Source organism: Heteronotia binoei, chromosome 1 (genome assembly GCF_032191835.1).
Source record: "Heteronotia binoei isolate CCM8104 ecotype False Entrance Well chromosome 1, APGP_CSIRO_Hbin_v1, whole genome shotgun sequence".
In the NCBI taxonomy this organism is placed as follows: domain Eukaryota; kingdom Metazoa; phylum Chordata; class Lepidosauria; order Squamata; family Gekkonidae; genus Heteronotia; species Heteronotia binoei.
The window spans coordinates 258474548-258498506 of record NC_083223.1 but is presented as its reverse complement, the minus strand read 5'-3'; the positions used below and the strand labels follow the sequence as shown (position 1 = coordinate 258498506).

Genomic DNA, 23959 nt, shown 5'->3' with positions numbered 1-23959 from the left:
GACGCGAGTTCAAAAGCACGGGGTTTTATATGTTTAATGAGTATTTCACATGCATGTTGCTGTAACCCGCACCCTGCTACATGCGACTGGGGCAGGAGTGACACAAATACTCGTAGCACGGGGGAACAGGAACCAGCCCCTCCCCATGATTGGACCCTCAGCTTGGTGAGGGCCACTTTCCTTCATATGGAGAAAAGAGGATACCATGACCTGGAGGCGGATCAGCAAAGGAGAAGGTAGGAGTCCCTTTTTTTTTTTTTTTGCTGCTTTCGATGGTTCTCGGTTCTGCTTCCACCACCCCTTGTAGCCTTGGCTATCCTGACTGCAGGTCAAGGCCAGGCTCCTGGGCATCAGAGAAATGGAAAACTCCAGAACTGTTCTAGGAGACGGCACTCAGAGTAATAAAGTCAAAAGCACAATACTGGGCAGTGGGGATCTGTTTTGAAGCAAAGCAGGGAGATTTCTGGGTAGCAGGAGCCAATTTTTAGGAGATGGAGAGGATTAGGGTTCTTTTCCTAGCAGAAAGCAGCATTCAAGGAAGAAATGCATCAAGGAGGGGAGGGCTGAAATGGAGAAGTTCCCCCAGCGAAGGGGTTGCGGTGTTTTATGAAAGGTCTCTTCTTACTGGAAGCAGAGCTTGTGCCCTGCTGTTGCGGGTGGGAGGAGGGGTAAGCCATCCTCAATAAATAAAAAAAGTTCCAGTGTATCGTCTCCATGGACGAATGGGGCAGGGGGAAGAGTCCCAGCATCCGTGGTCCATCAAGTTCTGCAGGGTCTAACCTTTCTGCTACCCTGCACCCGACAGTGGTGCCGGCTCCATCGCTGCAACTGAGTGGGGACCTGATCAGATCTCGATGTTGGGATCGGAGCCCAGGCCCTGCTTCTGAAGCAGCTCCTCTTGTTTCAACTTGGGCTTCTCTGTCCGGGTGTGCCAAACGAGCACCTGCAAGTGAACAACAGGAGGGGAGCATCAGAGACCTGAGGGGCTACGGCAGGGGTGGCCAAACTTGCTTAACGTAAGAGCCACAGAGAATACTTGAGAGCTGCAATACATGAACATCAGATGTTTGGGAGCCACAAGACAGGGAGGGAGGGAGGGAGGGAAAGAAGAAGGAAGGAAGGAAAATAAATGGAGGGAGGGAGAGAGAGAGAGGTGGAAAGAAAGCAAAGAAAGTAGAGCATTTAAAGAGATAAATGCCTTCAAGTCAGCCAACAGGGCAGGGGAAGGCTTCGAGAGCCACACAATATGTGTGAAAGAGCCACACATGGCTCCCGAGCCACAGTATGGCCACCCCTGTTTACGCAGCCCTGGTGCTCCCCACCCCAGAGAGCTGCTTGAACATGAATCTGCCTTCTACTGAATCAGACCATTAGTCTATCAAGGCCAGTATTATCTACTCTCACTGGCAGCTGCTCTCCAGCATCTGAGGCAGGTCTCCCCCATCACCTACTGCAGAATCCTTTGAACTGTAGATTGAACCTGGGACCTTCTGCATGCCAAGCAGATGTTCTACCGCTGAGCCAAGACTCCTCCCAGAGTCATCAACGACCTTTAAGGCTCCACCATTAAAACACCAACAACAATGGCTAAGAATCCACAGCTAGAACTATCCAGATGTTACCTTAGTGAGATATCACCAGCCAAAGTACATCAGATTTACACTTGACTGGCTGCCAATCTGGGCTTGGCTGCTAAAAATCTGTTTCGCTAAGGGGCCTTCTCCTGATGCAAGAGGCTCACGGAGAAAGTTCTGCTGTGAGCAGGACAGATCCATGAGGTCCAGCTCATTGTTTCTCAACCCGAGTTTCCCAATGGCTCGCATGCAGCAAGGCTGCCAAAATAACTTGTCTTGAATTTCCTCCTGTTTGAGGAAGTGAAAAGCAACGTCTTACTGAATACGAACATCCCACGCTGTTTGTGGTCATTACCCACAGAGCAACAAACCAGTCTTGCAAGGCTTATTTGTCCCTTCCCACCCCTGCGCAGCTCCTGCCTCCTTCACCTTGGTGCAGTTGTCTGCTTTGGGCTCCAGCTCCTCAATCGACACCAGCGAATGCAGCAGGTTGCTCTCCAGGTAGCCACGCTCAGCCAGCAAGTCAAAGCGAGCCTCCCGATTGGCCAGCAGCAGCTGGAGGGCCACGGCAAAGCCAGCCATGTCCATGGGGAAGGGCCGGTTGGGCTTCCAGGCAGTGTAGAATCCCACGACTTTGCCCCCCTCGACGAGGGGTCGTTCAAAACGAAGGCCTCCCACCAGGCCGACGGGCCACACAGAAACGCGCTTGGTGGAGCGGATCTAGTTGGAAGAGAGAGGGGAGAGAACCTGAGAAGGCACACCAGGGAATGTGCTGCAGTGGGGTTGCCAGCCTCCAGGTGGTGGCTGGAGATCGCCTGAGATTACAACCAATACTCCCTCTAAGCTGCAGAGTCTTGTGAGCAAAAATCCTACTTTGTGAGCTACTGGTATTAAAATTGTAAGTTACTGACATTAAAGTTGTGAGCTACTGCATAAATTATTGTGCTCTGGGGCATCAATTAGTTTGTTCTGGGCCCTTTTTTTCCTGAGCTAAGACCAAGATGTGTGAGCTGGAGGCTAAAAAACTGTGAGCTCACACTAACTCAGTTTAGAGGGAACACTGATTACAACTGATCTCCAGGCAACAGAGATCAGTTCGCCTGGAGAAAATGGCCACTTTGGATAAGGCGGGCTCAATGGCACTGTACCCCACTGAGGTTCCTCCGCTTCCCAAATTCTGCCCTCCTCAAGCTCTAGCCCCCCCTCCCCCAAATCTCCAGGTATTTCCCACCTCAGAGCTGGCCACCCTATGCTGCACACCTAGCTTTGCCTGGAACCAGCTTCCAAGCTGGCATCTTTCCTATCCTCCTACTCTTGTGGCTGCCAGGGGCCCCACCCCAGATGTCAAACACCATAATAATCCCCAGGAACACACATGTATTATTATTATTCATTATGTAAATAGTAGTTTTCCCCATCTGTTAACGTCTGGTGAGAACTCTGGGGCTTGCTACTTAAGGGGCCTATATTTGCTGAAATTTACACACAAGGCAGAATATGGTCTCTAGAAATCCACTGACTCCTTTCCCCCAATCCTTTATGATTGGTTTAAATAAAGGAAGTTTCTAGCTCTCATAGTCCCAGAGCAAATAGGGCCAAGTGTGCAGAACAGAAGCTAAAACAAGATGTGGTTGTAAGACAGGCTCTGCCTCCCCAGCATAGCTCACAATTGCTACTAGACAAGACAGTGATTGCGTTAACATTCAGCATTCAGCCTGGGCCTTTCAAGGGTTCAAAGCTCTTGGTATGCATCAGTAATCCATGTCATGGATTTCGTCTGTATTTTAAGAATTTAGCAGGCTTCCGGTTTGTTACTGTACACAGTTCTAGTTTCGACCTACCAACAGCAAACCATGCAGGCCACAGGAATACAAGATAAGCCTTATACTCATAAGAACATAAGAGAAGACATGCTGGATCAGGCCAATGGCCCATCCAATCCAACACTCCGTGTCACACAGTGGCTAAAAAACCAGCTGCCATCAGGAGGTCCATCACTGGGGCCAGGACACTAGAAACCCTCCCACTGTTTCCCCCACCAAGCACCAAGAATACAGAGCATCACTGCCCCAGACAGAGAGTTCCATCAAATCACCAGTCTGTCAAGGTCAGCACTATTTACTTGAACAGGCAGCTGCTCCCCCAGACCTGAGGCAGAGGTTGTGTATATCACCCACTACCTGGTCATTCCAACTGGAGATGTCCAGGATTGAACCCGAGGCCTTCTGCCTGTAAAGCAAAGGCTCTGCCACTGAGCCGCAGCCCCTCCCATGTGAACCTAAGGCTTTCTGCTCAGAGTCTGCTTTGGGTGCCCTGCAACAGGTTTTGCTCCCCTCCCCATACTGACTTCATCGAAGAGGCGAAGGCTGTAAGTGTTGTCATCATCAGCAAAATACACCACCCCTTCATCGCTGAGCTCGCGGTTCTCCCTCAGCCACTGCAGGGCCAAGTTGCGCTGCTCCACCCCCCGCGGTTTCAGCCAGATGGGGTCAGTCTCCTTGCGCTTGTATTCCTTGGGGGTCTCGGTGTGGAGGTGCGTGAAGCGCAGATTGCTCTGGGCCAACAGCTCCGAGACCAGCTGGGTCTTCGCTGGTGAGTCCTCCACTACGATCCAGTGGAGGTTCTTCACGTGCATCAAGGTCTGGGATAGGCGTACTAACTCTGCCTTCTGCACCAGCCTACAGAGGAGAGGGGAGAGAAAGCGGGACTGGCGAACTGGCAGGGAGCAAATGAGAGTATATGAAGCTGTCCCATGCTGGAATCAGATGACGGGGGGGGGGGTGGCAATTCTTCAGCTCTGACTGTCTCTCTGAAGTCTTGCGCATCGATTGTTCATTCCCAGTTTGGCTAGCTGTGGTCCGTTTAGCAGCAGACAGAACCTGGGACCTTAGGCTTGCATGGCAAGTGCTTTCTCACTGAGTTTAACCCCCTGCTCTCACAAAAGAAGAAGATATTGGATTTATATGCCGCCCTCCACTCCGAAGAGTCTCAGAGCGGCTCACAATCTCCTTTACCTTCCTCCCCCACAACAGACATCCTGTGAGGTGGGTGAGGCTGGAGAGGGCTCTCACAGCAGCTGCCCTTTCAAGGACAACCTCTGCCAGAGCTATGGCTGACCCAAGGCCATTCCAGCAGGTGCAAGTGGAGGAGTGGGGAATCAAACCCGGTTCTCCCAGATAAGAGTCCGCACACTTAACCACTACACCAAACTGGCTCTCCCAAAAGTCATGCCTTACACAAAACCCAGACCATCTAACTTGATACTATCTACTTTGCGTGGCTCTTCAGGATCTTGGGAAGGAAAAGGAAATTTCCAACACTTTCCTGAGATTCTTTTAACTGGAGATGCCACTTGTTGAACTTGGACCTTCTGCAAGCAAAGCAGATGCACGAGCATCAAGTCTCAGCCTGTCGCACAAATGGTGATAACACCACCTTCTAGAGCAGCGGCACCATGACAGGGATCTGGCTGCTTACCTAGCATAGGTGGGTGTGATGACGTAGATGATGGGCAGTGCTGGTGCTGCTGGCTCTGGTGCTTTTTCTCGTCCCTGCAGCCTCTTCAGTTCATTCTGCAACTGGGAGAGCTTTTTCTCCTTGGCATGGATGAGGTCACTGGCCGACTTTAGATGGTGGGTGCAGTCGCAGGGTTGCCCTGAGATCAAAAGAAGGAACCTCAGAAAATGGCTGTTGTATATAGCACCATATCAAGCAATTTAAGAACAGAGAGAGGTCCATTCCCAGAGGGGAGCTTACATATTCAGGGAGGGGCGCTGGCTCAGCAGTAGAGCATCTGCTTGGTAAGCAGAAGGTCCTAGGTTCAATCCCTGGCATCTCCAACTTAAAAGGGTCCAGGCAAGTAGACGTGAAAAACCTCAGCTTGAGACCCTGCAGAGCCGCTGCCAGTCTGAGTAGACAATACTGATTTTGATGGACTGAGGGTCTGATTTAGTATAAGGCAGCTTCATATGTTCATATTAAATTTTGGACCCAAAGAGTACGAAAGAATGAACATTAATAAATGAATATAATATAATCAGCCAGTGTGATGCAGCAAATATAGATATATTTTACAACTATATATATAAATATATATAATACAATTATTTTACAATTTTATATATATATATATATATATATATATATATATATATATATATATATATATATATATATATATATATATATATATATATGTAATTGTAAAATATATCTATATTTTACACACACATATATACACAATTATATATATACACACAATTATATATACACACACACAATCTTGGGGTGTATCAACAGAGGCATAACATCCAAATCGCAAGATGTCCTACTCCTGATATACACTGCATTGGTCAGACTGCACCTGGAGTATTGTGTGCAGTTCTGGAGGCCTTGCTTCATAAAGGATGTGGACAGAATAGAGTGGGTGCAGAGGAGAGTGACAAGGATGGACAGGGGCCTGGAGACCAAGCCGTATGAGGAAAGGCTGAGGGTCTTGGGAATGTTCAGTCTGGAGAAGAACAGGCTGAGGGGGGTGGGGACATGAGTGCTCTCTTTCAGTACTTCTCTTTCAGAAGGGCTGTCACTTAGTGAAGGGCAGGGAGCTGTTCCTGTTGGCAGCAGAGGAGAGGACTCGTAACAATGGGTCTAAATTAAGGGTGGGAAGGTAACAGCTGGATATTAGGAAAACTTTTTTTACAGTAAGAGTTGTTCAACCGTGGAATCAGGTACCCAGGGAGGTGGTAATCTCCCCCTCGCTGACAATCTGTAAGCAATGCCTGGACAAACACTTGTCAGGGATGCTCTCGGCTGGTCCTGCATTGAGCAGGGGGATGGACTAGATGGCCTGTATGACCCCTTCCAATTCTTCAACTCTATGATTCTATAAAGGTTCATTTTGGCTGAGGAATGAGAACCATGGTTGCAATTCAGCACAGATTAAAAAAAAAAAAGATTACAAAAACCCATGGAGAATATGTGCCTCTTCCACCAAGCAGTAACTGACTTATGGTGACTGCAGCAAGGGACTTTCAAGAAAAGTGAGAAGTGGTGGTGGTTCGCCATTGCCTTGCTCCGCGGAGGGTTGCTTGGTGGTCTCTCATCCAACCCTGTTTAGCTTCCAAGATATAATAAAATCAAGCTATACCATACCACTCCATAGGGCCTATGAAGAACAGATTGGTTAATATAGCTAAATGGCACCTCCATGGTCAGAGGCAGTTTATACCCAAGTATCAGATGCAGGGGGACCAACAACAGGGACGTCTATCACTATCGTGATATAAACTTCACAAGCATCCAGTTATCCACTGTGGGAAACAGAATACTGATCTGGACATATCATGACCTGATCCAACAAGGAATTCTCATGTTCTCAGCATTCTAGCACTACCCAGTTTCTGTCCTCTGTTTGCCACTCACCCAGCTGGAGCAGTGCGTACATCAGGCCAATGAGAGAAACCAGGAAGTAGACGACAAAAACGTTCTTCAATTTCACCTTCATGGCAGAGCCTATAGGGATGGAGAGAAGGGGACATGCAGCTGGTCACAGTTAGGCTTCTACAGAAGATAGCTGAACTGTGAAGCTTTGATGACAGCAATATTCTGAAGGGGGAAAGCTGCTCTCTTGTCTTCTTGTTGTCCGAAGCACCAGGGGCCTCAACGGCAGTCGACTACCTTCTGTCCAGGAGATGCATTTCAGCCAAAGGCAAGTTGCAGGGCTTTGTACTAGTATAATCTGAAGCTAAGCATGCCCCAAATGTACCATTCTTTCTCCTACATTGTATTTGACAACCATCAGTGTACCAACTGGGAACACAAGGGATTGGGTGGAGATAGTCTGGTATGTTGGAGTGCTAGGGAGAGCACTGCAGCACAGCAAATTAAAGCTTAGTTTTGGGATGCATATCCCATAACTAAGCTTTAATTTGCTGTGCTGCAGTGCTCTTCACTAACTCTTTCTGCTCCCTGTCAACAACACAGAATTCTCTGTGCAGCTTCTGACGTCAAAGGATAACATCCCCCTGCCTCCCTGCATAGCAGGGAAGCTCTCTCTACCCCTCAAACGGGTTGTCTCCTGCCCAGATCCACTGTAAGAACTACATACCCCCATCACCTGCTAATGCATTTTCTTCGATGACTCACAGCATGAGTTCTCACAGACTTTGCACACTTATGTTATCACATGCAGACTGCACAGAACAATTTCTATGTAAGCTGTTAAATAGGAGATTTCTTTCCAAATAACCATAAATAAAATCAGTGATCCCAAATGCGCAAAGTATAAAAGCCACTGCTGCCCAATTTTACTTTATTTTTGGCCACTGTGTGACACAGAGTGTTGGACTGGATGGGTCATTGGTCTGATCCAACATGACTTCTCTTATGTTCAAACTGTATTGCCCCCTGTTTCATTCATGGATACTGAAAAGTTCATATTTCAGAACTGTTGTTTGCAGTGACAAAGTCTCATCTACACCCTATGACTTTTTGTTATCCCTCCCAACATCCCCTTTCCCCAGTACCACAACGTATGCCCTGCCCCACATTCCCATCCATCCCTGACTTAGTTTGATCCAAGGAGTGACACAGCCCACAACATCTATTCGTCACTTTGTTCTATTAGATGTTGTTCCTGTGCATGCACAGAAAAGTTCTCCTAACCATTAGAAGGCCAGGCTTGTTAGCTTGCAAAGCACGGACTACAGCCGGGCAGCACCTGTCATTTGAAGACATTTAGGCTGCAACCCTGTACAGGTTTCCCTGGAAATAAGTTTCATTGAATACACTACGGGTTACTTCTGACCATGCATAGGGTCGCGCTCTTAAGCTGTGCCATGCCTCTCTCTCCTCCTCCTCCTCCCTAGTATTGCAAGATCCTACCCAACTCTCAGCAATGCAGCATCTCGGAATCCCGTCCCCTTTCATTCAATCGCAGCAGCAGCAGCGATTCCTCCCTTTGCCACCGAGCCGGCTCTGCACTAGGAAGGACGGCGGCTGGGAAACGGTGTGACACCGTTACCATGGCGACGGAGCGAAGGCCCAAGCTCACCGCGTGTCTGCTACCGGTGACCGGGGGGATCCTCAGCTTCTTCTCAGAGCCCCTCCATCGCAGCCGGTACCCCACACTCTGTCCGCCCACCCTATCCCTGCCATCACACCACTTCCGGTCCCACCGCTTTTGTGGTCCTCCAGCGCCCCGGGCCTTCACCGCTTTGGGTCCTCCAAAGCAGCGACCTCCGATCTGTTGTTTTTTTTTAAGTTCCTCGTTTTTATTTTGACATATTCCGATCCCCTCTTTTGATCTTTACTAGCCCTGTCACCAGGCCAGGCAATAAGCAAAGATACGATTATTAAAAGCTATATACACTCCATTACCAGGGTCAGGTCGTGTTTCTTGTCCCTGCCCCTGCTAATGCGTTTTCCCTATTCCTTTTGAGGATATTGCTCTAATGCAGGAGTGGCAAACATGCGGCCCAGGGGACAAATTAGGCCCCCGGGGGGTTCCTATCACACCCTTGAGCAAGTCTGTCTTCATCTCCCTCTCTCTTGCTTCCTCCTGTGTCACAGCTTGCTCAATTGCACAGGAGTTACAGAGCAAAGCCTCTGTTTTCTCCATTGGCTGAGGCTCCTCCCTTGGGGAGGAAGGGGGGGAAGGGATAGCTTGCTTTGTGAGGTTCTCCCAATTGTGCAACACAGCTACTCAACCAAGCCTCTTTTCCTTATACTGGCTGAGGCTCTGCCCCCTCCTCCTCCCCTGGGGAGGGAGGGAAAGAGCCAGAGCTTCCTTTGCCCAGTTCCCTTGATCACAAAATCTTTGTGTTTGTGTGTCCTTTATAAAATTTCTATCTCTGTTATATTTTATGACATACATGGCTTGACCTGACATAGTGTCATTTATGTCAGATCTGGCCCTCATAACAAATGGGTTAAACACCCCTGCTCTAATGCTCTTTGGCTTTCCCCCACCAGCTATATGTATAGCAAAAGCATTTTTGCTGCAGGTGAGGGTTTCTTTTTTTGTTTTGTTAGCTGACTGCTTCAGAAGTCAGTACACAGGAGCAAGCTATTGCAGGATGAGCTGTTTCAGTGGTCCAAAAGTACTTCAAACAGATCAAATCCTATGCCAAATGATAAATGGGCACAAATCTGACATCAAGAATCAAAAGACTGAGAAACCTGTAGGAAAACATTTCAGCCTCCCAGGGCACTCAATGGGGAACCTCGAAGTAGCCGCTTTATTGCAAAGGAACTTCAGGAACAGACTAGAATGGGAGATCGCTGAGTTATAAGTTATTACAACAGGAACTCCTTTGCATATTAGGCCACACACCCTGATGTAGCCAATCCTCCAAAAGCTTACAGGGTTCTTAGTATAGGGCCTACTGTACGCTCCAGGAGGATTGAGTACATCAGGGGTGTGTGGCCTAATATGCAAAGGAGTTCCTGCTACATAAGAAGCTCAGGAACCCCCAGAGCTTAACATCTTTTCCTTATCTCACTGTACAAGCTAACATCATTCAGTTCTTACATCTGTTGCAAACTCCTTTATTATACTTTTTTGCTAATCTTCAGCTATTCACAGATTTCATCAATCACCTTAAACCAACCTTGGCTCTAATTTGCCTTTCCTGGCTACATCCTCCTTGCCTGCTACCTATAAATGGCTGGTGAGCATTACCCAGAATAAAACCAAAATTGGTTTTAAAGGTGCCACTAGTGCTGGCCCATGGCCGCGTGGTGCCCCAGGCAGGCTCCCTGCTTGCCGCCCGCCACTGCCCCCTCCCTTCATGGCACTGCCAGGCAGCACCGCACTCTGTCGCCGCCCCCCCTCCCGCCACACTGCACTGAGGCTGGTCCTTACTGGCTTTGATGCAGCTGGCACGGCTTCTACTTCTTTGAACAGCCCACGATGCGAGAAGAGACTTCGCTCCCCCTCCTTCCCGAAACCAAAAGTGAGGGGGAGCGAAGTCTCCTCTTGCATTGCGGGCAGTTCAAAGAAATAGAAGCCATGCCAGCCGCATCAAAGCCAGTAAGGACCAGCCTTGGCGCAGTGCAGCATGCGGGGGGGGGCAATGGAGTGGGAAGGAGGCCTGTGGCAGTGGGGGATTTGCAGCGGGGAGGGGGGCAGTGACAGAGTACAGCGCTGCCTGGCAGTGCTGTGAAGGAAAGGAGGGCGGCAGCGGCGGCAGGCTTGGGGCGGTGACAGGGAGGGAGGCAAATTAGGCGTTTGCCATGGGCACCGGGGGGGGGGAGTTCAATTCGGCACCCCCTACCCCCCAGCACCCTAGGCAACTGCCTAGTTTGCCTAGTGGGCGAGCCGGCCCTTAGTGCCACTAGAGTCAAACTTTATTCTGCTGCTTCAGACCAACATGGCTACTCACACGAACCCACTTTAGCACAGTTACAGTAATGCTTACTCTCCTGCAGCAAGATAGGCCAGAATTATGGTCATATTGCAGATGCAGGACTGAGCTGGAGAGGCTTGTCTGAAAGCACCCTCTGCATTTATGGCGGGATTGAGATTGGGCTCAGCAACCTTCCCGACTGCTGCTCATCCACCTTGCCACAACGCTGCCTTTCACAGTGAGAATAGAGGCAGATATTACCTTGATACCACTGTAATAATCCGTAAGGCCTTTGTGTGAGAATATGGAATTCTACCTCAGAGGCGGACATCTTGAGTGTTTCCCACAATCTACCCATGGAGGCAGGAAATAACATTTCTTCTTCCTCTTCCTGCGGTGGGAACGCCCATCTCCTCAGTTCCTTTCCTGCCTCGATAGGGAGAGCAACTTAAGGAGAGTGGTTAAGTATGCGGACTCTTATCTGGGAGAACCGGGTTTGATTCCTCACTCTTCCACTTGCACCTACTGGAATGGCCTTGGGTCAGTCATAGCTCTGGCAGAGGTTGTCCTTGAAAGGGCAGTTGCTGTGAGAGTCCTCTCAGCCTCACCCACCACACAGGGTGTCTGTTGTGGGGAAGAAAGATAAAGGAGATTGTAAGCCACTCTGAGATTCGGAGTGGAGGGCAGGATATAAATCCAATATCATCATCATCTACAACAATTTGGGAGATTAGCTCCAAGCTTTTTTCTTTATTTCTCTGTATCTTTTACTTTATTCCTTCCAGCCTTACTCCTCCTTTGCCTTACTATTGGTTAAATCTACTCTGTCTTTTCCTTATTGTTTGTCATTCCTGGTCTCCAGCCCTTCCTTCCAGTCCTCATTTCTCTCCACACTCCCTTTCTGTCTTGAGGAATTGCTCTGCCACTATTTTCCACTTCAAGGAGAGCCAGAGGGAGGACTTCTTAACAGACGACTCTGACTCTGGCTTCCAAACCAGGACTATGGAAGACATATCTGAGGCTGGAACAGTCCCGTAGCCATAAAATTTTAGATGAGGGGTCCAAGGGATAAAAATTTGGGAAGCGGGGTGGGTGAGCAAGAAAGACGGCGGGCGACCAAGGAAGGCAACCGAGAAAGGCGGCTGGTTACTGAGAAAGGTAATGGGCAGTGGAGAAAGGCAGTCGAGAAAAGTGGTGGGTGGGTGAGGAAGGCAGATGAGGAATGCGGCGGGTGGGTGAGGAAGACAGTGGGCAGGTGAGGAAGGCTGTGGGCGAGCGAGGAAGGCGGCCGGTGAGCAGTTGAGGGGCCAGAAAGGTAAAGCAGGGGGAAGATTAGTGGGGTCTGGCCCTTCCCAGGCCTCCCCCTCCGTAGCTACGGACCCGGGCTAGCATGTCTTGGCTTGCTGCAACAAATCTCCTGGGCTACCACGTTCTCTCAGCTTGCTGCAGCCTTTGGCAACGAGTCCTCTCAGGACAACATAAAACACAGGGGAAAGCTTCCTGATTCCAGTAGAAAACTCACCTCACCCCTGCTGGTCAGCTGGGATTAGCAGCCATCCTGGAAGCTACTTTTGGGGGTGAAATGAGCAGGGACTAGCTCACATGTCAGACATGCTGGTTGCCAATCTCCAAGCAGGAGATTTTTCCACAGGGCGGCTCCAGTCTGGGCTGGCCTCTGCTTCAGCAACCAACTTCATCCAACAGAATGGTAATGTACCCAATTTTGGGAGTTTCTTTCCTATGGAATTATGAAAATGCTGAAGCAGAGAGGGCAGAAATTTTTAATGCATGATGATTTGGGAATGTAGGATGTTATGTATTGGGACTGGAGTTTGGCCTTAGAGCTAGCAGAGACTTGTCTGAGCTTGAGACCCCAGAACAATAGCCACCTGGATGCGGAAAGGAGGCCTATCAGGGATCATTGGGCCAGCTGTTAACCTCTAGTTGTTTGTGATGGGTTTGGTGGGGTTATTTGCATGCATATAAGCAGGGCCATTGGCCCTGCAAGCCAGTTCTGTTTTTACCTTACTATGCTGAATCACTGAAAAAAGAGCTGAATTCACTATCTCCTGGCATCCTCATGCTTCGAACCCAGTACATTTTATAGGAGCTAACGCTCCAAGGTCCAGGTCCACTTCTCCTTCCACTTCCCACCAATGCTACCCCACGCATCAACCCCAGAGAGAGAATATGGCCAACTAAGGCAGCAAGAAAACAGGTCCTGGGGGTAGTCACCCTAGGAACATAGATTCTAATCCAGATGTTGGCTCTGAGTTAGAGGTGGATGAAAAGGAGGAGGGGGGATTTATTTCTGATGAATGAGTTGAGGATGTTAGTGCTCCTGAAGTTAGTATGGATACTAACCCCAGGAACAAATCTTCAGGGGGTAAAGAATTGTTCCTGAGATGCAATACATTTGCAAAGGTTTTCTCCTTTCCTCAATTTTTTTGAGACACAACTCAAAGTTGAGTGGGTCAAATCTAATTCTAACTGACGGTTTCCAGTCTTTCTAAGGAATTGTGTGACTTACCTGACTTTGCCAATGAGATATTACAGGTACTCTTCTTGGACGCTCCTGTGGCAGCTTTCAACCTTGGGCTTTCTGTCTGAAGACGGACATGGTTCAGTCCGAGACAACTGGGACAGAAATTGGACTGCGCTTTCAAGAGGGCACGCGGCAGTCGCCATGGTTATTAAGGCTTCAGCCACAATTTTGATTGTATCCAGACTCATCCGACTGATTCCAGTAAGATGCTGGAAGGTATCAACAGGCTGATGAAAATGGCTGAGTCCTCCACAGATGCCTCTCGTTGTAGGACATAGATTCAGATTTGCACTTGAGCATGGACAGAGTGTCAAATAGAATTGCACTAATCCTGATCATATAACTCATTTGCACTAACCTGCCTAAACAGTTATAACTAAGCCATTACATTCGAAGTATTATATTTGCATTACTGGCCTTAAAGTATATTGTGCCCTCTTCTATGAATTTTTGAGGCCTAAAGTGGTCTGGAGGAACAAAGAACAATGGCTTCTATTAGATTCTTTGCTGAGCATATTAGATAAGAGAAGAAGCCTTTTGTTTAGCAGAACTTTATCACCAGATGTTCTGTAAACATCTTTCAGTGAAGAGTTAGCTATCTTTCCAACCTCTGGGAGTCTATCTCTCTGAGAAGGTCAGAGTAGAAGCTCTGCTGTATACATTCTGGAACTGGGCCAGGGGGCCTACACTGGAGGCGAACAGGGAAGGGGGAAACCGCAGATGTGAGGTGTGGAGAAATGCGACTTGGAAGTCCTGATTAGAGACCCCAGGTGATATCAATTCATCTTTCACTTCCAAGTTGGGAAATGGGATTTATTTGACCAATGAATGTAATCAAGATATCAGAAGCAGGGAACTGTGAAGCCAATCTGTAGGTTGGCCTTTGTTATGAGGAAGGTATAAAATGTTATGACTATGTTGAATGAGTTCAAAGGAAAACGGAGAAAGGATGAAGGAAGGGTGAAAGATTGTTTTCCTTCCCACATTAATGTTAAAATAATAAAAGACCTGAATATGTATCTCTTTACCCCTCTGTTGCTGAGTCTCTTGATTGGAAGAAAAAGGGGATTCTGCCGTATACAACAGTCCTCACCTTCTGCTCCAGAGCCTTTCCCCCAGTACAGTGGCCAGGAGGGGACTCTGGCTTAGGGTCTGGCAGGTGGATCTTCATTCAAAGAGCATTGTGGTTCTTCTGCCCATTTCAAGGGGGGGGAAATCTTACAGCAACGCCTTGGAGAGAAAGTATTGGTGGAGACTAGAGACAAAAAAAAAAGAAACTATGCCCCAAACACTCATGAGGTCTAACAAAAAAGGTTTTTCCTCACAGCCCTTTCATACATCCAGCACCTTGGCATGCTCCAGACCTGACAATAGACATTCCTCCTGGTACCAGCCCAGGCAGTCCTTCAGAAAGGACTTTTCCAACCCCCAGTTCTCCAGGAATCATCTGACAGGGCAGATAAGGAGGACTGTGACCCCAAGCCCAATAAGGCGTGTCTGGAACTGCATACCAGTGATGGTGAGGCAGCAGCACGGATAACCTCTCAAGCAGACTCTTTGAACTTAGCAGAAGACGATGATATTGGATTTATATCCCGCCCTATACTCTGAATCTCAGAGTGGTCACAATCTCCTTTACCTTCCCCCCCTCCACAAAAGACACCCTGTGAGATAGGTGAGGCTGAGAGAGCTCTCACAGAAGCTGCCCTTTCAAGGACAATTCCTATGAGAGCTATGGCTGACCCAAGGCCATTCCAGCAGCTGCAAATGGAAGAGTGGGGAATCAAGCCTGGTTCTCCCAGATTAGAGTCCATGCACTTAAGCACTACACCAAACTGGCACCAACCTTAGAAATCATGTCACAAGTTTATTCCATAGAGTTCAAAAGACTCCACCAGAACGCTTCCTTGCATCCCATTGCAAAAATGCAGCCAGAAGAGAAATGACACACAAGGCAATCAGTCATCTTTTATAGAATTGTAGAATAGAACCAATTCCAACATCAAAGTGAACAGGGCACTCATTCCATATTCTTCACCACACCCAAGAAAAATAAGGATTTGAGGGTCACACTGGACTTAAAATTTCTGAACAAATTCATTCACCTTCATTATTATTATGCTTTTATGATTTACTTGGTGCTGTATAAATAATATATGGTATGATGTGACCTTCATCATTTCTGTATAAAGACGCTAAGGCTGATCATAGGGGCCCTACAGCCCAGAGCAGGAGTGGCCAAACTGTGGCTTGGGAGCCACATGTGGCTAGGGTTGCCAATCCCCAGGTGGGGGCAGGGGATCCCCGGTTTGGGGACCCTCCCCCCGCTTCAGGGACATCAGAAAGCGGGGGGAGGAGAGGGAAATGTTTGCTGGGAACTCTTTTATTCCCTAGGGAGATTTATTCCCATAGAAAATCATGGAGAATTGATCTGCGGGTATCTGAAGCTCTGGGAGGCCTGTTTTGGGGGATAGATGCACCAAATTTTCAGTATAGCATCTAGTGCCTCTCCCCAAAATATCCCCCAAGTTTCAAAAAGATTGGACCAGGTGGTCCAATTCTATGAGCCTCAAAAGAAGGTACCCCTATCCTTCATTATTTCCTATGTAAGGAAGGAATTGAAAAGGCATGCTGTCCCTTTAAATGTGATTGCCAGAACTCCCTTTGGAATTCAGTTATGCTTGTCACAGCCTTGATCTTGGCTCCATCCCCAAAGTCCCCAGATATTTCTTAAATTGGACTTGGCAACCCTACATGTGGCTCTCTCAGACATATTGCGTGGCTCTCAAAGCCCCCACTGCCCTGTTGGCCAGCTTGGAGAAGGCATTTGTCTCTTTAAATCACTTCTCCAAGCCAGATGGTAGCTTGGAGAGTGCATTTTAAATTAAAGTAACTTTCTTTCCACCTCTCTCTCCCTATTTGCCTGCCTTATTTCCTGACTTGCGGCTCTCAACATCTGACATTTCTTCTTCTTTTTTTTTAAAGAATATATGAAATTTTATTAAGAAAAGAAGGACATACAAAGAAAAGAAAGAATAAAGAACGAACAAATACAATCAACATTAATCATACGAAAAAGATACATTCCAAACATCTTAGACGCTTGGGCGCGCCATACAGTCAAAAACACATCTATGTCTAACTTCTACCACTACATCCCAATCATACACACTGGGGGATGGAGAGGATTTGAAAGGAAAAAAGAAAATTCTAGCTATTCCATGTCGAAGCCTCTACTTTTGACCCATTTATAAATGGGGTCCCATTCCTCCTGACATTTTTGCACATTACCCTCTCTTAATCTTGTGGACATTAGATCATATTCAGCGACTTCCAACAGCTTATTAATGAATTCGTCTCTGTTCGGGAGTCTATCGTTTTTCCAATACTTGGCATACAAAGTTCTAGCAATGGTAACTATATACAGTAACACTTTCAGTTTGGTCGTAGGCAAATTTTGCCTACAGATATTCAGAAGATACAATTCTGGCACATGCTTAACTTGTATTTTCAAGATTTTTTGAATCCAAATATTAACTTGAGCCCAATATTTTCTGGCTTCTTTGCATTGCCACCATATATGGAACAACGATCCTTCAACTTCTCGGCACTTCCAACATTTATTAGAGTATGTGGGGTAAATTTTGGCCAGTCTATTTGGTGTAAGATACCATCTATATACCATTTTATATAGATTTTCTTTGAGATCAGTTGGCTTTATTAGTTTTAAATTCTGTTTCCATAATTTTTCCCATTCATCCAGATCAATATTATAGCCAAAATCCTTAAGCCAGCGGATCCAAGCTTCTTTTACAACTTCATCCTGCATCTTAACTTGAAGTAGCCAATCATACGTTTTAGAAATTATCTTCTGCTTGGACTCTAAGATAAGATCTAATTCAATTGGTTTATTCGAAAAGCCCCTTTCTTTGTCTTTCTGAAATCTTGATTTGAGTTGACACTGAAGCCACCAATTTAACTTAGATAGTTCTTCCTCAATCAAATCATTTTGGCTATTCAACAAATAGGCATAATCTTGTGGGTTATCCCAATTATACAAGTTGGGGTGAGTCAGAGCTTCTATCGGAGATAACCACTTTGGAGTATAAGTATACATCAGCTTAATTTCATCCCAAATCTTATACAAGGATCTTATTTCGTGTCTGAAAAAGCGTCCAGTTTTTACAGGAGTGTGATACCACATATAATTGTGCCAGCCTTCTCCCAAACCTACGCCTTCAATAGTCATTAATCTCTTATTATCTAGCTTACACCATTCCCTTAACCATGCAATACAACAAGCCTTATAGTACAGATTCCAATCTGGGAGAGCAAGACCACCTCTTGATTTGCTGTCTTGTAAAATTTTCAATTTTATTCTGGCCTTTTTCCCTTGCCAGATAAACAACTTGATCATAGAGTTAAGTTTCTGGAAAAATAGTTTAGTAAGTAATAGTTTGGGTAAGGTGATTGGGATTGTTTGGAAGAGAAATAAGATCCTTGGAGTCTAACAGCTGACATTTATTCTACGTGGCTTTACATTAAGCAAGTTTGGCCATACCTGGCCCAGAGAGTTTTTTGCCTCTCTGGACCTCACCAGAGTCTACCTGCTTCTACAATCTCATTGGAGATTTTTGTGTAGGGCACGTTCTTTTCCAGTCCAGAGCACTCATATTAGGCCTTGCTCTAACCCTGAAGGTATTCATGAAGGTACTGGTTGAAATCATAGTCTTCCTGAGACAGCAGAGTATCCATGTACATGCATGACCTTCTGATACAAAATGTTTCCAAGAAGTCGATGTCCGACAGCCAGAAAACCACCCAGTTCCTCCAACTACCTGGGTTTCTCATCCACCTATCCAAGAGCTCCCTGTTCTGTCAGTGCTTAGAACACAGTGCTTAGCACAGAACTCTCTCACTCCCTCTTCCTTGAAAGGGCAGCTGCTGTGAGAGCCCTCTCAGCCCCACCCACTTCACAGGGTGTCTGTTGTGGGGGGAGAAGATATAGGAGATTGTAAGCTGTTCTGAGTCTCTAATTCAGAGAGCAGGGTGGGATATAAATCTGCAGTCATTTTCAGTTAAGAGGGACTTTTGTGTTTTTTTACAAGGACACAATGGTGCACCACACCATATGAACACATATGTTCATATGTTCACACTGATCCTATGTTTATACCTAAGGTCACTTCTAGATTCTATAGATCACAAGAAATCTACCTGCCTTTCTTCTGTCTAGATCTGGAGCACGCTAAGGAAAAATTATGGCACACCCTGGACTGTAGGTCTCGCAAGACCTTTTTGACAAGAACAGAACATCTTCAAGACTGATTGCATGTTTATCAACATCACTCCTCCCAACCTGGGGTGGAAGATGTTTGTCCGTTATCAGCTACACGATCAAACAGTGCATTACTGTGGCGTATTGATCTCTGAAACGAGAGGTATCTTCAGGCATAACACAGAAGCGCAGCTCCTAATGCAGCATTCAACAAACATGCCTCAATGTGTGCAAGGCTACGACTTGGTCTGTGGTGTCTACCTTTGTATGCCACTACAAATTGAATGTTTATAACTCTGCAGATGCAGTATTTGGCAGAAGTGTTGCAATATGTAGTCCTGGAAGACAGCGATGTCCCACCCAAGACGTAGATGACTGCTCTGGGATACCCAAGATGTCCTCTGCCTCTGAGGGAGAATGACCCTTGGCACTTACCGTAAGGGGTAATTTTCCTCTGAGGACAGGAGGATATCTTGCCCTCCCATTCACATTGCTTCCTATCTTCCATTTTGTCTCTTCTGCTTTGCTTTCTTTGACTTTACTCTATGGTTTAATCTGTCACTTGACAGTTATTCCTATTCTGCTTTGCTTTCTTTGACTTTACTCTATGGTTTAATCTGTCACTTGACAGTTATTCCTATTGTTGTACTACATGGTTCAAGTTTAATGTTTATTTTCTTAATTAAGAGTAAGGCTGTTATATGGGACTGCTTCTCGGAGTTCCTCGCACTGAGGAGATGGACATTCCCACCACAGGAAGAAGAAATTTTATTTCCTGCCTCCCTGGGTAGATGGTGGGAAACACCCAAGATGTCCTCCTGTCCTCAGAGGAGAATGACCCCCACGGTAAGTGCCAAGGGTTGATCTGTGCTTTAAAGTTTATTTCCACGCCCTCAGACCAAACACTGTAATTTCAAGACAACTAATTTTCAGCTGAATGCTTCTTTTTGCCAACCATGACCTCTTAAAAAAACCAAACTGAAGGGGCAAGAATATGTCTGGGGTCCAACTTAGTGCCTTGCTTTCCCTTCTGACAGACAGCAGTATGCACAAAGCATCCCCCTTCACAAACAAACTGTAATGCATGCAACTAGGTGGAATGTGGACCTGCAGGGCTTTTTTTGTACACCCAGCCAGCAGTACCTGTGTTCCTGGTCAAAAAAAGCCCTGTGGACCTGTATATTCAAAGCCAGTAGTGCTTCAAATACTGGGCCACTCCTTCCAAAGGAGAAAATCAACAAGATGATATTAGACAGGCCGGACAGATCTTTTGGATATCTACAATATATTTGGGGTACGGAAAAACCTCTTGGAAGATTATCTGGTGGCAATTATGCCTACGTCAAGCGGAAAGACAGGACTTCCAGAGTGACTGCTGAAGGCCAAGCCATACAGGTTAACCCAGGAATTCTCAGTTTGGTGTAGTGGGTAAGTGTGTGGACTCTTATCTGAGAGAACCGGGCTTGATTCCCCACTCCTCCACTTGAACCTGATGGAATGGTCTTGGGTCAGTCATAGCTCTGGCAGAGGTTGTCCTTGAAAGGGCAGCTATTGTGAGAGTCCTCTCAGCCCTCACAGGGTGTCTGTTGTGGCGGAGGAAGGTAGAGGAGCCGCTCTGAGATTTGGAGTGGAGGGCGGGATATAAACCCAATATCTTCTTCTTTACACTGGCCATTTCTACTAATTTGCTTCCTCACACTGCTCCTGCAAGCCAGCCCATGCAGCATGACAATAATGCACCCTTTGCACCAGTGGCCACTTGTGACCTCCTGGATGTGACTTGAATGAAAGGCATCAGACGCCCGGAGCTAGGTTTATGTGATTTGAATGAAGAAAAGGCAACAAAATCCTTCAGAGTTTTTTTCATTTTGTTTTAATCGCCCATCTTTTATCAAAACACCCAGTCAGTAAAAGCACTACTTGCAGATGAAATCACAATCAAGAGGGGCGGGGCGGGGGGAGGGAGTTGTGTGGGTGTGTACAATAAAGACGACAGTTTTGAGAATTTTAAAAGCCTTGCTCTGAGTCTTTGCCTGCAAACATACAACATGGGAGAACTGGCCAGAACCAGGAATGTTAGATCCACGTACACACACACACACACAAAGACAACCAAAGAAATCCATACGGCCTGGTCTGAGGGCAGCAGAGCTGACAGCCAGAAGCAGGGGACGAGAGGTGCTGTAGCAACCGAGGAAAGATCCCTGCCGGTCCCCTGTCAAGGATGGCCCCTCGTCTCTCTTTCCAGCAGGGGAGGGGCCCGTTTTGTTAGCAGCTTGTGTACACCCACTTTTTCTCCCCCCTTTTCTTAAGTTTTGGTGCAGGGGAAAAAAAAATATTACGATTTCCCTTCCTCCCGCTTCTCCCCCAATCCGGGGTGCAGTTTTGTAGCCGACCTGCAACATCCATTCCATTTTTCATGATCCATCTTCCATTCCTCTCCCAATATAAATAGAAGCGACAGTGATTCACTGACACCTAGAGATACCTGTCCCCTCCCTCCGCCAAAAAAACAAAGACGATTGCTCCTCCCCTACACGATAAAGGATTGGGAAGAAGTGGTGTGTGAGTGTGTGTGTGTGTGTTAGAGAGAGGATTAAGAACCTTTGGGGACTTGGGCTAGGGAGGATAAGACAGGTCATGATCAAGCCGTATCCATTGCCCCTTGGGTTACGGCGCATGGCTGCAAAGGAGGCAAAAGGGAAACAATCAAAGAAGGACTCCCTATACATTCACCTGTTGGCAAGGAAAGGAGTTTAAAGGCAGCCTTGCCTAGGTAAATCATCTTTTCTTTTTTTAAAATCAATCCACACACTGGTCTGGAACTCCAGCCAGAATGGGGGGGGGGGGAGTGGAGGTCAAGGAAAAAGGAGAGATGGGCAGGAAAAAAGCAGTTTGAATAAGCTATTCCCCCTCCCCCCCCCCCCTCGGAAAGGCTGAGCCACTCAAAAAGCTGGTCCCAGTATTGCATGTCAAGGAAAGGGGAAGAGAAAGGAGCTCCTTCCTTCACCACCACTATCACCCCCCAAACAGGCAGAAGGAAAACAAGACCAACCTAACTTCGACCCGGAGATTCCTCATTCTACAGCAAATATTGCTAAAAATTAACCTATGGGAACCACCCGAAAATCCGAGTCTGAGCTAAGGTTGAAGGGGGCAAGGGGGAGGGAGCGACTGGATCACCCCCTCCTCAAACGTGCCCGCCTGCTATGAGACTTTGGACCCAAGACACTGCAGGAGGGGAGCTACCAGCTGAGCTTCCTGCACCCTTCTCCAGTGAAAGGTGCCAGCCTAAAGTTCCCCCAACGCTGCTGGTGTCTCTCTCCCTCCCCTCTTCTGTCCAATCCCCCCCCACCCCCGCCTCGTAGCATTATCGCAAAGAAATGCTCCAATCTGCCCCGATGTTGACTGCAGGCTTGCGGAGGGTTAAGACAGAGGTTTCGGCCTCGTGCGTGAAGTCCAGGCGGGTCTCAGCACCTGGGGAGAGGGGAAGAGGAGAAAGTGACAGCCGGCAGAATAATGCTCCCGCAGAGAATGAGCTGACAAAACACACGATACTGTTCTAAGCTTGTATTTCACCCACACCAGAGGTGTCAAACTCATTTGTTATGAGGGCCGGATCTGACATAGAAATGACTTTGTTGGGCTGGGCCATGTGTGCCATAAAACATTATGCCAAGTACTGCATGTAGAAACTGCCTAAAGGACAGCAGGCTGGTAAGCTCTGAGTTGGTGTATCCTTACTGCAAGGCATCATAGTCTGGGAGGGGAGTGCGGAGGAAAACCCACATCGGTGGACTGGAGAGGCAGCAGTGCAGCGCTAGGCAGATGCTCCCACGATGCTTGACTGCTGCAGACAAGTTTGTTCTGATGTGCTGAAGCCGCTATGGAGTGACTCCCCCCGTTCCCCCCTCCCTTGCATCAGTCGCTCACAGGCCACATAAGAGCCCTGGACGGACTGGTTCTGCCTCCTGGGCCTTATTTGAACCATTTGAACAGGCACACATGAAAAAGAATCTTGTGGCATCTTACAAGGATTTATTGCTGCACAGTTTTGACAGATGAACATACTTCACCAGATGTTGGAAGTGTGTCCTCAGCTGGCAGACAGATACACAGGGACAGAGGGGAATATGTAAATGGGGGTGGGGGGGAGGCAACTAAATGCATATGGCATAGAAATGTCGCTGCATTTTGCATCTCATGTCTTATGATCAGTGTTCCCTTCAAGCTGAGTTACTGTGAGCTAGCTCACAGGTTTTTAGCCCCCGGCTCACACATTTTTGTCTTAGCTCATGAAAAATGGCTCCAGAACAAACTAATTTATGCAGTAGCTCACAACTTTAATGCTAGTAGCTCAAAAAGTAGAATTTTTGCTCACAAAACTCCACAGCTCAGCGCAGGGTGGCCAAACTGTGGCTCGGGAGCCACATGTGGCTCTTTCACACATATTGTGTGGCTCTCCAAGCCCCCTCTGCCCCGTTGGCTGGCTTGGAGAATGTATTTAAAGTTAAAGTTGCTTAATTTCCACCTCTCCCTCCTCTCTTCCCTCCAGCCAGTTTGGTGTAGTGGTTAAGTGTGCAGACTCTTATCTGAGAGAACCAGGTTTGATGTCTCACTCCTCCACTTGCACCTGCTGGAATGGCCTTGGGTCCTCTCAGCCCCACCCACCCTCTAAGCCCCACCCACCTCACAGGGTGTCTATTGTGGGGGAGGAAGAAAAAGGAGATTATGAGCCACTTTGAGACTCTGAAATTCGGAGTGGAGGGCGGGATATAAATCCAATATCATCTTCATCTGTTTGCCTGCCTTCCTTCCTTCCATCTCTTGCAGCTCTCAAACATCTGACGTTCATGTCTTGTGGCTCTCAAACATCTGATGTTTATTCTATGTGGCTCTTACCTTAAGCAAGTTTGGCCACCCCTGGCTTAGAGAAAGCATTGCTTATGATCTCACATTTTACAATTATGCTTATTTATAACTGTTATAGCCCCAACCAGGATGTGCCAGGCTAGCCTGATCTCGTTGGATCTTGGAAGCTTAGCAGGGTCGGTGCTAGTTAGTATTTGGAGAAGAAACAACCAAGGAAGTTTGAGGTTGCTACACAAGTGGCAACCCTATTCTGAGTGTCTCTTGTCTTGAAAACTCTCCAGAGTCACCTTAAGTCAGCTGTGACACCAATTCTACACGCATGTAACCAATAACTACCCAGGCA

At 47.3% G+C, this 23959-nt stretch overlaps 2 protein-coding genes across 2 annotated transcripts in view; both read right to left on the bottom strand.

Moving 5' to 3' along the window:
- Nucleotides 1–16: 16 nt before the first annotated feature.
- B3GAT3 (beta-1,3-glucuronyltransferase 3) lies at nt 17–8741 on the bottom strand. Its single transcript, XM_060254265.1, has 6 exons — nt 8626–8741; nt 6996–7085; nt 5052–5229; nt 3922–4252; nt 2004–2294; nt 17–943 (listed from the first exon to the last, which is right to left on the bottom strand). The coding sequence occupies exons 2-6, from the start codon at nt 7075–7077 to the stop codon at nt 845–847; spliced, it is 981 nt and encodes a 326-aa protein (XP_060110248.1). The 5' UTR covers nt 7078–7085; nt 8626–8741; the 3' UTR covers nt 17–844.
- Nucleotides 8742–20594: 11853 nt separating this feature from the next.
- Nucleotides 20595–23959, bottom strand: part of GANAB (glucosidase II alpha subunit) — a 62213-nt gene continuing 58848 nt past the window's right edge. The window contains exon 25 of the mRNA XM_060254232.1: nt 20595–22221. Coding sequence (XP_060110215.1) covers nt 22115–22221 — 107 coding nt within the window. The 3' untranslated portion in view covers nt 20595–22114. The remainder of the gene's footprint in view (nt 22222–23959) is intronic.